Below are 14007 nucleotides of genomic sequence, written 5' to 3'. Positions count from 1 at the left end.
TTTTTTAAATACAAATTTGGCCTAAAATCTTTGAAATGTCCTCATTAGTAGATCTATGTTTAACGAAACACATTATTTTGCTCCATATTAATTTAATTAAATTTTTAAAAATGGGACTACTTTACCGTTTTAGAGCCTGTGTTCCGCCATCTTGAAATCACGTGATTGATGATGTCACACAACCCCACTGTCTGTAAACACCTGTGAACGTGAAATATTAATTTAATATGCCTTATGAAAAAGATGCAGTGCAGGTATGAAGTCAAAGAAAAAGTAAAAGTTCTCATGAAAAGACATTTGACACGTTCGTTTTTCGATGTAGGTTCAACAGGCCGAGGCTCAAAAAAAGGAGTGTGATTTTTAACTGCAGTAGTCGGCCTCAATTCAGTAAAAGGTTTACAACAACGGCGCCACCATGAGGCGACTGAGCCTCAAACGCAGGCCTAGAGGAACTAACGAGGGGAAAACCCAGGGCCAGTGGCACTCGGCTGAATCCTTATCGTCACCCGTCATTGACGGAACCAGAATCCTCAGCACGTCGTCTGCAGCACGAGGTAGACCTCCTCTCCCTCCCCCTCACGCCTCTTTGTCTGATAACAAGTCCAGCAGGACTGAAGGTCCAGGACTCTGTAACGAGTTAAAGCCTCAACCAGCAGTAAGAACTCATGCTCCACAGAAACACTCGAGTCAAGACGTTACAAATCAGCCTCCTCAGCCATTTCCCAGACGTCGACTGGCCAGCTTTGGAGGGGTGAGCTCCCCGGGGTCGCGCTCCCCGTTCACTGGCTTCGGCACTTACAATCTGAACAATAATGGGACCAAACCCCCTGGCACGGAAGCTGAAATCTCATCTGTAGGTACCAGAGGCAGCACAGGGTCCCTTAAGCTGAGCCCGCAGAGCTCTGGAAGAAACACTCCGGTTTCAAGTCAGGGTTCGATGCACCTGCAGCATGTGCGTGAACAGATGGTTGTGGCTCTGCAAAGGCTGAAGGAGCTGGAGGAGCAGGTGAAGATCATCCCCGTCCTGCAGGTGAAAATCTCAGTGCTTCAGGAGGAAAAGAGACAACTGGCCTTTCAGCTCAAGAACCAAAGCGACAACGAGGATGACGGTCAAGAGGTGTGGAAAAGACTGAACAGTTTGAAGGGGTCGGATGTTAAAAAACACAAAGAAGAACTATGGAGAATGGATGACATGGACATGAGGGAAATTAGGCAAGAAGTTAAAGGTGGATGTCCACAGGTAGAGCTTGGAGAACCTTTCAACACTCAGTTTAAGAAGGCTGTCAGGTCAGAAAACAAATACACGTCCACAAATCAGGTAGAGACTCGTTCCATTGCCACGGAAGTCTGTGACATTGATGATGCGTGTCTCATACGACAGGCAGCAGAAGTTCACTCCCAGAAACTCGTTAACGTTGCTTTAAAAGACAGAGTTTCTCACTTGGAGGCAGAGTTAAAAGAATCCGCTCTCCAGACAGAACTGACCCGTCTAAAGCTGGAGCTTCAGGTTGCTGGAGCAAAAAACCGAGTGGACAAGGCCTGCACGGCGCGACCATCCATGGCCAGCACCGGAACCGAGGCCCGACCGTCCACCACGACCCAAGGAGTGGGTCATCACACTGAGCTAAGACACGCGAGCACCGGGGAGCCCACGGAGGTGAAGGCTGTGGGAGTATTGTGTAAGCCAAAGATTAGAGATGTTTGTTCAGGACCGGATCTACCCATGAGCTTTTGGGAGGTCAGGGAACGAGTGGAGACAAGAGATAAGGCTGTAGGCATCCATGTGTTTACAACCAGTCAAGCAGTTGGGACAGAAGTCAAAGTGTGTGATTCAGGAAGCAACACAGAGGTGAAACAAAGGTGTAAAAAGGGGAATTTGGTGAGTTGTGCAGCCTTGTTGGGTGAATGTTCTTTGAACGAGGTCTTTGGTGAAGCAAAGGAAGCGGTTTCACATGAAATGGCAACAGATCAAATCAGAGGAGTTGATCTGGGTGTCACGGCATCGCCTCAGATGGCATCACAGCGAACCAACACCGTCTCCAACTCAGTGTGTCGCTCCACCAACACCAAATACGCCTTCTGCACCGACTCCAGCACCAACACGGTCCTCAGCACACAGGACAAGCACACCAACACCGCCTACGCGTCCACTCGAACGGTTTCTGTCGGTCACAGTGTCAGAGAGTTCAAATGCAGCAGAGAGACCCAAACATTTGGAACAGCAAACCTGGACGAAAGGAACACCAACCCTAGAAAAAAGGTGATGAAGTTAACACGAGACACCGGTGTTGGTTTCACTAATATCTACGATAACTTTTTGGTGGGATTGAAATCACGAAACATGGCGTCCGGGCCTTCACATCTACCAGATCCTGTCAAGACCAAAAGTATCGGTGTCGGAGAAGGAAAGATACAGGACTTAACGCCTGTGCAGAGTCTCCAGCCGGCCTCCCAGCAGCAGTGGGATCAGGAGCTAAACCATTACATAGAGAAGATGCAATGGCTTCTCAGAGACCACGGGGACCTCCTCTCAGACGACTGCACCGACCACAGCAGCACACAAAGGGTCGCCAGCAACAAAGAGACCCAAGGACAAACCCACCGGGTCACTTCGGCAGGTAAAACCACATTTTGTGTTCTGAACTTTTTCTCCACAACAAAAAAATGTTGGTTTTGACTTTTTTTTTTTAATACATATTGGATACATTAAAAAAATAACGGTCAAGGCCTTGTTATAGAGCTCGATATGTAACAATGACCAAAATTATTATTTAAGAAAAATATAATATTTAATCAATACAGTAATGTACCCAAAATGTAATAGAAAAAGTTTTAATAAAAACCCAAAATGTTACAACTGGTCAATAACGGACACAAGATGCTGAGCCCAAAATGAAAAAACTTTTTGCATTATGGGGCAGCAAAAATGTTTCCCCTAATAATGTTGTATTTTTTTTTACATCATAGAGTAAGTCGATGATTTATAGATTGAAAGGTTTATTGCTTCAATAAAGAGAGTAGTATCATACACAGATGCTTTTGCATAAACATGTGTATGTGTGTGTATAAATAAAATTATTATTAACTTTTATTTCTTACCTTCATATACAGTATATATATATATATATATATATATATATATATATATATATATATATATATATAAAGACTCCGTTCGGGCTCAGCATCTTGATACATTGACTAGTTGGAATATTTTGGGGTTTTATTAATTTTTTTTTATAACAATTGGGGTCTTGTTACATTTCAAGTCATTTGTTGTTTTATATACCCTATTTCTGTCATTTTTTTTTTTTGTTTTGTTGTAATTTTATGTTTTTTTGTTGTTCTGTCTATTTTTATTGTTCGTTTGGGTGTTATGTGTCATTGTATATATTTCTCTATTATTTTAGTTGTCATTTGTAGTCATTTTGCGTGTTTTTGGAGTAACTTTGTGTATACTTGTTGACCTTTAGTAATTGCGTGTGCCTTTGGAGTCATTTTTGTGTTATTGTTTTGTATTAGACTAAGCTGAGAAGGTTGTGTCATCTAACACTGACAACAAATCAAAAAAAGATCATAAGAAATCATGCTATGTGTATGTGGCCCTCGGACCAATGTAGTTGCAGACCGACTCTACAGGATCAAAAACAAAGAATTTTTTCTTATCAAAGTTAGCATGAGGAGCATGAGACACATTCACTGCACTTCTGTTCTCCCCATTTCACTCCTCAGATGATTAATAACTCCATTTAGTTCAACCTTATAAAGCAAGAGTACAACTTTTCAAGGTGAAACACGCTTTTCTAGGCAGTAAAAATGTTCCTACGGGGTATGGAAGTAATTAATTGCTTGATAGTTAATGTAAAAAGTTGCTCTTTTGTTGTTTTCAGCCGTCAGAGACTGTCAGCCTGCACTCGATTCTCCTCCGTGTGACGATGAAAACTCCAGCCTGTTTAAACTGGGCGGTAACGAAGTGAAGAGAAGGATTAAGATACTAGAGGAACAGAACTTCTCTGCTGTGCCAGGTGATCCAGGAGTTTCTAACGCTCCATAGTTATAGTACGTCTCCACCCGACCCGTGTCCTGACTGAATCTTAAAAAATAGTTTGAATATTTTTAGTTTTACACCACTCCCAAAGCCCAGTTTATATTCACTTTGGGTCGAAGGGGAAGCAGTTACCCACGGTTTTGGCATTTTGTTGAAGGACGGACTTGTAACGTTTGGAATGATGCTTGTGGTTTTGGAAACGTCTCAGGCCTCAGAGCAGTTTGTGGCCAATGGTTTAAAAAGTGAAAAACACTGAAGGAGGAGCTGCTGTCACAGAAAACTTTCTATTATTATGAGGAATTTCCAAGTGTTAACGATGGTTGCAAACATGTGGCGCTTGTACTTTTGTTTCTAGACGAGTCGAGAGTGGCCGACCGGTCTCAACATGTGGCGCAGAAACAGGTTGGAGACAAAAGCTGTAGCAACAACAGGAAAAACCTCAAGTTCTTAAAGGTGACGACTGGGTAAGTATCACATGTTGGATCAAAAACATCTTATAATAAAATCACACACCTCCATTCACACAATCAGAGACAAACAAAACCATAAAATTAAGAACAAAAACCATAAAAATCCATTTTAAAAACCATAAAGAGCCAAAGAGAATTCTCTCTCTTTAGTTTTAGTTTTCTTTTAAATACATTTGACAAACAAAAACAAGGAGTCTGCAACTCTTTCAAAGCACAACATCACAACAAATAAATCTTAAATTTGTTCAAATAAACCAGGGTTGTCAAACTCCTTTTAGTTCAGGGGCCAAATACGGACTTAAAATAACAGAGAAATATACAAAATGACAACAATAATTTACAAAACGACACATACCACCTAAACTAAAAAAAAATAAAATAGATGGAACAACAACAAAACTACAAAGATGACAGGGAAATAGGGAATATAGGTGGGAGGAAAAAAAGAGCAATTTTAACACTATTGTGCTTTAGTTTTTCAATATCAGTCTCTGCAGGATCTTCACTTGGCACGTTTTTTGATTTTGTTACCAAATGTGTAATTTAGTGGATTTGTGAGAAATTAGAACATTTAATTAAAAAACTATGTATACATTTCATTCCATAATTTGTGATAAAAAAATTACTGCATTCATGTGATTAAAAGCGTGGGAAAATTTCAAGCCCCTAAAATATTGTGGAGTTTCATTGAATTTGAAGACGTGAGATATCTACAACTGGATTATTCGCTAATTTACACAATAACTCATGTTTTCGGAGTTTGACACGTGTGAACTAAAGTCTTGAAAAGTCACGAGTCTAGAATTATTTTAAATATCTGTAAATCAAATGTTTATTAGTCAGGGCAATGAGGCCTAAAGTAAGAGTACAGTAATGTTTCTGAGTAGAAATAAGATGTATTTATGTCTGGAGTCTGACACAATTAGTATGCTAATGCTAATGCTAAATGTTAGAAGTCAAATTACAACATAAATTAATCATAATGCTTCTCGTTGTCACATTAACGAAGTTGAAAAATTGCAGATCAGTGCTAGCCTGTACTCTACAGCAGGGGTTCCCAATCTTGGGGTCAGGACCCCATTTGTGGTCGCAACACACTGGGAAGGGTCTCCAGATGTCCTCAAGAAACTAAGAATATTATTTTTAGCAATTTGAGCCCCTTTTTTTCCCACTTTTTCTGCAACTACACCAAACTCACCATATTTGAACCTATTTTCATCACTTTTTCTTGCCATATTTTTGCTCCTTTTAATGCATTTTAATACATTACTCCCATTTCTGACACTTCTCCATCACTATTCAATGCCTTGTCAGCACATTTTTTTCACTTTTGAGGCATTTTCAGCACTTTCACCACTTTTCCACCTAATGTCGCATTATTGTCACTTTTAACCTATTTTTTGCCAATTTAAACCACATTCATGAATTGTCATGCCCATTTTTTGCCAGTTTCAACTATTGTTCCTACTTTTTAAATTACATTATACCCCATTTCTGCCGATTTTGAGCAAATATTGACACTTTGAACCCTTTTTACCACTTTTTCTGTCTGTTTTCGCCCACTCTAATTTGCAACTTTTAAACACTGTGGTTTCAAAAATCCTATTTCTTGGTCACTTTTATCCCATTTTATTTCTGATTAAAACAAGGCTGGAAAGATTGAGAACCACTGCTCTACAGGTTTAATCAAACATAAGGACATTTTCCCGTTTTTAACTCTTGTGTTTGGTCTTCAGACTGAATCCCATGTGTTTATACGGCCACCCTGAGGTTGAAAATGGAGGAAACAGAGCCTTAAAGAAGGAAAAACACAGCTCCAAAAAGGCACCGAAAGGATCCGCAAAGTCACACACACATCAGAAGTAATGCCTGACACCACACAAGAACTATTTTATTACATTAAAGTCGTAAAGCACAATAAAAACATCCCTGTCTCATGATAACCGTTGTTCGTTCAGGTGTGAGTTAGGTGAGAGAATGTTTTCAGCGTGCCAAGCATTAAAGAAGCACCTCAGTGGGGACGCACTTTTATCCAGCAGGGATTTGGTAAGTATAGGACAAAACATCACTTTAGTTTTTTTTTACATTTTCATTTTTTTAAAATAGTTTTTCCACACAGCATGAGTGTCTGCACACGCTGCAGCAGGAGTGGTTTTCTACGTCCAGTGTGAAGTCAGCGGTCCCTGCTAACGTAGAGCAGTATCTGTCCACGTTTCGCAGCATTTCGCCCTCAGTGTTGCAACACATCGCAAACCTGGCCGACGGCAACGGAAACACAGCTTTACATTACAGCGTTTCTCACTCTAACTTTGATGTCGTCAAAAAACTGCTGGACGCAGGTAAACAAACACCTGGAAGTCTTTCTTCCTCTGTGTTAAAATACAAAGACAAACTAGACGTATGAAATAAAGGATTAGAAGAAAATCATTCAAACATACAGAAGTGAAGTCAGGCCAATTTTGATGGAGAAAACAGTTTTGGGCAAATCAAGTTGAAATGATGAAAATAAAGGTTAAAGTTGAAATTTTGAAAATAAACTCAAAATACAACATTGTGATAAAAGTCGATGGTTTGCTAATGAAGTCAAATCTACGGAAGCTGTTTTAATTTTTGTTGTATTGAGAAAAAAAAACGTTTCACTACGATTATGCTTTCATAATTACAATATTGACTTTTAAAATGATATTGTAATTACACTATATGGACAAAGTGTAAGAACATATATATATATATATATATATATACATACATACACTTAAACCACACAGTAACTTTCTACAGATGTTCACAGGTGTATCTGACAGATCTCTTTGATTTTAAAGATTTTGCAGCTGCTGACACATGTTTTTTTTTCCTTCTGTTGTATTTTCCAAACCATAAACGGACCGCCACTCAAACAGCGGTGTGCAACGTCAACCAGCAGAACACAGCCGGGTACACGCCCGTCATGCTTGCTGCTCTGGCAGCCGTGGACAACGCAGAAAGTATGAAGGTGGTGGAACAGCTGTTTGCAAAGGGCAACGTTAACATCAAGGCCAGTCAGGTCTGTGTGAGCCTGTGAAACTATAGAGTCAGTCCATGTGATTACAACAAATGGTCCACACACTTTGGTCAAAAAAAATTCAAAAATTCTGACCAATTGTTTCATGATTATTCAATAGTCACACTAAATATCTAGTTTAATAGGATGAATGCTTTTTGAGATATGGACTATTTAGTGAGGGGGGGGGGGGGGGGGGGGGTCCTTATTTTTCTTCCATGTTCATCTTCCAATATATCAGAAACTCCATCACATAGAAAGGTAAATATGGTATAGTAATATAGCTCCACCCACTCTCTCTGAATATAGAAATGGATCTGCTATACATCATATCTGGTGGACATGTCAGCTCCTATAAATAGGAAAAAAAGAGAAAAAGGAGAACATGAGAAATGCGTTCATAACAAATATTATGATTTCAAAGATAAATGTTTTTTTAATATTATTTATGCTACTAGTGAAAAACAAATAAACAATAAATGATTTTAAGACACAGAGCTAAGCAACAAAAACCTCATGTAAAGGATTTTCATTATTTGGAGTTTTGGTCCAAATAAAAACAAAGAAGTTACATCAAGAAAAAATGTTTTATATCCCAAGAAAGAGTAACATTTATACTATAAATTACAAAAGATCAGATTTTTTTCTTACATTCCCACATGCAGTTATGGGCCAATTAAAATAGTTGAAAAAATTCAAGAGACTGTAACCCAAGAACCAATGTATATAAGTGACTAATCATTAGTAATTCATACATCAATTTTGTATATTCTGAGAGAGTAGGTGGAGCTGTATTACTATACCATATTTCAATTTCCTATGTGCTGTAGTTTCTTACATATTGGAAGCTGGAAACTGAAGAAAAATAAGGACGCATACCCCCCCTCACTAAATTGTCCATATCTCAAAAAAAAATACCATTCATTCAATCAATCAAACAAAAAATGTACAGTGTGTCTATTCACAGAACAGTTGTGAACATTTCTGAATTTTTTTAGACCATAGTGCGTGAGATGTCCAGAAAATGTTTTAAAATGTCTTGGAATCACTTGTAGTTCTACCTTTATAAAAACCATTTAAAAATAATCATTGTGTTACACGTCTTTTTACTTATTTTTTCATGCTTTGGAAAAATCTCACTTTATCATAAATATAAAGTGAGGCTCAACTGTGTGAACTAACCCGCGTTTGACCGTTCTCTCCATGATGCAGGCGGGTCAGACGGCTCTGATGCTGGCTGTGAGCCACGGGAGGATAGACATGGTGCGAGCACTGCTGGCCCAGGGGGCAGAGGTCAACGTCCAGGACGACGAAGGCTCGACGGCGCTGATGTGTGCGAGCGAGCACGGCCACACCGACATCGTAAAGCTGCTGCTGGCTCGGCCTCAGTGTGACGCTACACTCACAGACAGCGTACGTGAGTCTGAGAAAGAAAAACAATATAGTTTCACTGATGTTAATAATATTTGTTAAAGGGTCAATGACGTGACACCTAAATATTCTGCATTTATTTTAGTTTAAAAAAGGTTTAAATGCATAAAAAGATTCCAAATATGTCGTAACTCTGAGTATATATGCGCTCACTTTGATGTTTGAGAAAAGAACCCATCATAGAAAACTAAAACTTTGCTTTTACAGTAATTGGGACATTCTGATCTCAAATAGCAAAGAACTATTTTAGGCAAACCCAGAACTTCCAAAATCTACTTCCTGTATAAATAAATCGCATTCTAACGTACTACTCATACAGTCTGACATCAAAATGAGTATGTAGTGCGTAGATAGATAGTATGCATGGTGGGCACAATAGTCATAGGCCATGTTGTAAACGGCACACACTGTACTATACACTACAAACTCAATGAGTATATACTCTTTTCTGTCAGAATTCTAAAGAAAAAAACTCTGAATACTTTATTCTGAGAGAACTAGTCATAATCAACTGTCCCGTGATGCATTGAAAAGTGACTGTAAAATGGCTCTGGGACCAGCTTCAAGCTAAAAATCATACATCCCCATTCCAAAATAAAAGCATCTCTTCTTGTCTTCCTTTAGTTTTAGCCATTTTGTAAATAGGGCTCTTGTTTTGAAGTTAACAGGAAGTTTCACCAGTAGCTCAATGGAGGGTCTCTGAAAATGTGTGAAATGTGTGAATGAAATGTGTCTACGTGAGTTTTATGGATCAAATGAGCACATGTTGATATTCTACTTGGTCACTTTCTCACTTCAAATGTTTTCAGAACTTTCAAAGTAAAAGTGGAGAATCGACAGAGATATTTAGCCTTAGTGTGAACAAGGTTTTTAACGCTGTAGGTTCCAAATGCATCTTGGGAGACTTGGACGTATACTTCAGTGGGAACGCTCATCATGATAATCATACTTGTAATAGATAGTCCACAGTTGGACTTTATTGGTTGTGGTTTCTTCCAGGACGACAGCACTGCTCTGTCCATCGCTTTGGAAGCAGGACATCATGACATAGCGCTGCTTCTTTATGCACACGCCAACTTCTCCAAAGCTCACACAGTACGTGTGTCTCCTCCTCACACACTGATCTACAGATCTATAGTCTGACACCAGAGTTTCCTTTAACATCTCACCTCCTCGTCTCTGTGTCTCTACAGGCATTTGCTCATCACAGTGGGAAGTTTCTCTCCCCTTCTGGAGGAAAAGACGTCTGAACGGTTTCTGAGCAGTGGCTAAACAAAATATGGCTCACTTATTCTGTAATATAACTCTTTACTACCGTACAACTATCCATCATATTATTTCCTAATAATTTCTTACTGTTATGTAATGTTCTGCTCTATTGCCACTTTAAAGGAATTCTCTGGTTAGTCAGTTATTCATTATAATAAATAACCATCCAAAGTCTCATGTTACATCAAAAAGGACTACTTTACATCATTTAGCAGCTTTTTACATAATTTAGCAGCTTTTTCAGTCAAAATAACAACTTGTGCTGCTTTTTGTTGCCCTAAAAAACCAGTAAAAGTTAAAGATGTCGACGTAAATCTCTTTTGTTTACTAAAAAAGGATAAAAACAGTTGTGACCTGGGAAAAAAAATCAGTGACCGCTGGGGGTGACAGTTCCAACTCTAAGGTTTTGTAAATAATCTTAATATCCGTTAAACAGTGCGCTGACACGCTATGGTGGCTGAAGTTAGCGAGTGATCACAGATTGTTGAAGGACTCCCACCCAAAAGGACTTCTATTATAAGTTCAGAGACCAGCGCGTCAGCCACGCACTGTTTAAGGGGAAGTAAAGGCTCCTTAGGAGAGCTCTTCTTCTCTGCTTCATTGTCGACTATGAAAACTCATAGTTGGAACAGTAAATAGAAATAGAAACAATAGAAAACAATGGGATGTTTACAGGCAGTGGGGCCGTGTGACATTTTAAGATGGAGGAACACAGGCTCTAAAACTGTAAAGTAGTCCCCATGTAAGGCAATTAATTTAATATGGTGCAAAATAATGTTTTTTTTTAGACAAAGATCAACTAATAAGTAAATTTTAAAGATTTTAGGCCAAACTTGTAAAAACAGTGAAGGATCCCTTTAGAACAGAGTGGTAAAAACTGCATTTATACAAGATCCAAACATTCGACGTCAAAGCTATAGATGAGAAAATAAATCAACACCTTTGGAAATTGGGTAAATTCAGTGATAAATTCTACTCTGAGAATGTCGAGTGCCTCGTACCTCCGTTGATTTACAAACACTTCTGCTGCAGTTTGCTCCTCACACACAAGATGGTGCTGCTTAGTCTATGTATATGATATAGATTATTCAATGAAGCAAAGCCTGTTATTATATTTGTTAATTAATAAATGATATTTGATACTTGATTTTTTTTTTTAAACCAATACCGGTAACGTGTCAATAGCATCGTGCATCACTAAAAAATTAACTGCATATATTTATTATTTTGCTTTTGGTATACATTTTGTTTTTCCCTCTGTGTGTATATATATATATATATATATATTACATTTGATTTACAGGGGTTCTTTTCCCTAATCCAAACAGTTTATAACACATGAACACATTTCTATTGTGTCTTATGTGTAATGTCTCACAGTTTCAGCTAAATGATCAAATCTCATAAAATAAAGATGTGTTTTTCTCTCTGTTCGACCCCTGTCTGCATGCTTTATATATTGTCTGTTTTTTTTCTAAGCATGAACAACAATAAATGGAATTGTCAGCTCATGAGTTGACGCTGTCACCTTTTGTCGTTGGATTTCTGCTCCTGTTCTTTTTTGTCTCTCCAGTGCCTCCTGAGAGCTCTGTGCACGTGTGACAGAACAAAACCTCTCCGAGTCATTTTCCAAGCAACAGCAATAAAACACAATGATCTACGAGGTCCATTATCAAAAATTTCCAGTTGCCATGGCAACAGCCTTCACTTTTTGAGCGAGTGTTTGGTGCCATAATTTACACGTAACGTCTGCGACTCATAAAGGTGAACCGCTGTCATTGCTAAAAGCGATCAGATTATGAAGAAGGATAAAAAACATCCTTTTTTTTTTTTTTTTTAATCAGTATCAGAGGTCGTTTGAATGTTTGAGGTCGTTTCATGCGACGCATGAAAAATGAGCCTTCATTTTGTTTGTTCGCAGGGAGCGACACGAGCTCATTACTGACGACATTTTCCACCTTCACGACACAAAGTGGAATAATATTAATCCAGTTTCTCACAATCATGTTTTAATTCAGATGTTTGGGAACTAAGGTGGAAAATCAAAGTACCGGCACAAGATTACATCTGGAGTTTATCTGTGAAATTCTGCAAATGCATTTACATAAAAACCTCCAGCAAATCAAACGTGTGTATTTGGAGCTAATTTGTGGTTAGACTCACAAACTTTTAGAGGTGAATTTCCGTCTGTTTGTGGTCAATTTTATTGCATCAACAATGGAGAAAAAGGAGAAAATCAAGACTTTTTTGCAAATCACTTAAATAAGTTTAGCTCTTGTTTTTTCTTTATTCACTCAAAACAGTCAGTTTATCCAAGTGTTGCTAAATGTTAACATCGTTGCTTTTGACCACCTGAATAAATAATGGGCGTTTTACTTTAAACCAGTGGTTCTCAACCTTTTTTTAGCCCACGACCTCCAAAATAAAGGTCCCAGAGAGCGGGGACCCCCACTGAAGGTGGTTGAACACAGACATGAACATTGAAGAACAGTCATGTGGAGACAGGACCATCTATAAGGGGGAATAAAGGGGAGAGATTTTTGGGGTTCATCCATAAAGTCAGTAAAATGATGGTCCATTGTTTTATGAATCTGTGATAACCACATTTATTTATTCATCTGAATAATATCCACTGTTATCCAGGAACGTTTATTATTATTATTATAGTCATCTTAAAGATGAAAATCCTGGTTTTAATCAGAAATAAAATGGGTTCAAAGTGACCAAAAATGGTGGAAAATTTGGTGAAATGGGATTTTTTTTAAAAAATGGTTAAAAGTTGCAAAAAAGAGTGGGTAAAAACAGATGGAAAAAGTGGTAAAAATGGTTCAAAGTGTCAATACTGGCTTAACAGTTAAAAACAAGCATGTTGCAAAATATGACGAATATGGTGAAAACAGTTTAAAAGTGACAATAATTCCACATTAGGTGTAAAAGTGGTGGAAAGGGTTTATAAGTGCTGAACATGTCTGGAAACTGGAAAAAATGTTCAGAAAAGACATTGAAATGTGATGTAGAAGTGTCAGAAATTTGAGTAATGTAACAAAAACACATTAAAATGAGCAAAAAAATGGCAAGAAAAAGTGATGAATATAGGTCAAAATATGGAAAGTTTGGTTGTAGTTGCAGAAAAAGGCTAAAAAGAATTTCTTCTTAGTCTCTTAAAGGCATCTGATGACCACTCCCAGTGTTGAGAATTTGCATCCACATTAATAACCCTACAGGCCTACAGTATAGGTCCAAATGTACGGGAACCCCATATTTTTAGGCCGTGCTACCGGACTCAAAACGCCCTCACTTTGTTGTTGTTGTTGTTGTTGTTGTTGTTGTTGTTGACACTAGTTAAAATCACTACTCACTACTACTTTGGTAGCTATAATCTATGGATGCGTACGCATCAACGCTCAGAGCCAGATTTTTGCTATGGAGCCCAGGACAGTTGGTGGTACCCAATCATTGGCATATCTCAATATATGAATGCGGCCCATTGCCCCGTACGTGTCACAGGGGCACCAGGGGGCCCCCTTATTCAAATGACTACTCCTCCGTTAGTTCTCGTTGAATCGGGCTGTAATTTGACATGGATATTCAATGAACGGATGTCAAGAGCCTCTCGGAGACCTTTTTGAAGGGGGGAGGACGGAGGCCACCCCCTTTTCCATTCAGTTCTAAAATTATCGGAACATAGTCGTGTGATATATCGTTTCAAAGGAAATTTAACGTAGATTAGGATTTTACCTCCAACCGAG

The 14007-nt window shown here is 38.6% G+C and overlaps 1 protein-coding gene across 1 annotated transcript; it reads left to right on the top strand.

The window, feature by feature from the left end:
* The first annotated feature begins 227 nt into the window (after positions 1-227).
* Positions 228-11017, top strand: LOC114472953 (KN motif and ankyrin repeat domain-containing protein 1-like). The gene is made up of 11 exons (XM_028462272.1): positions 228-254; positions 395-2618; positions 3891-4025; positions 4404-4512; positions 6255-6380; positions 6477-6564; positions 6638-6857; positions 7419-7561; positions 8771-8971; positions 9989-10084; positions 10183-11017. The coding sequence occupies exons 1-11, from the start codon at positions 228-230 to the stop codon at positions 10237-10239; spliced, it is 3426 nt and encodes a 1141-aa protein (XP_028318073.1). The 3' UTR covers positions 10240-11017.
* Positions 11018-14007: the final 2990 nt, after the last annotated feature.

This window comes from Gouania willdenowi, chromosome 12, assembly GCF_900634775.1.
Source record: "Gouania willdenowi chromosome 12, fGouWil2.1, whole genome shotgun sequence".
Lineage (NCBI taxonomy): Eukaryota > Metazoa > Chordata > Actinopteri > Blenniiformes > Gobiesocidae > Gouania > Gouania willdenowi.
The sequence above is the reverse complement of the archived record's forward strand: the minus strand, read 5'-3'. Positions and strand labels throughout refer to the sequence as shown.

Coding starts and splice junctions, on each gene's coding strand:
- LOC114472953 (XM_028462272.1), top strand. CDS start 228: ATGCCTTATGAAAAAGATGCAGTGCAG. Junction 4,026..4,403: donor GAACTTCTCTGCTGTGCCAG/GTGATCCAGGAG, acceptor TTTTGTTTCTAG/ACGAGTCGAGAGTGGCCGAC. Junction 6,858..7,418: donor CAAAAAACTGCTGGACGCAG/GTAAACAAACAC, acceptor CCACTCAAACAG/CGGTGTGCAACGTCAACCAG.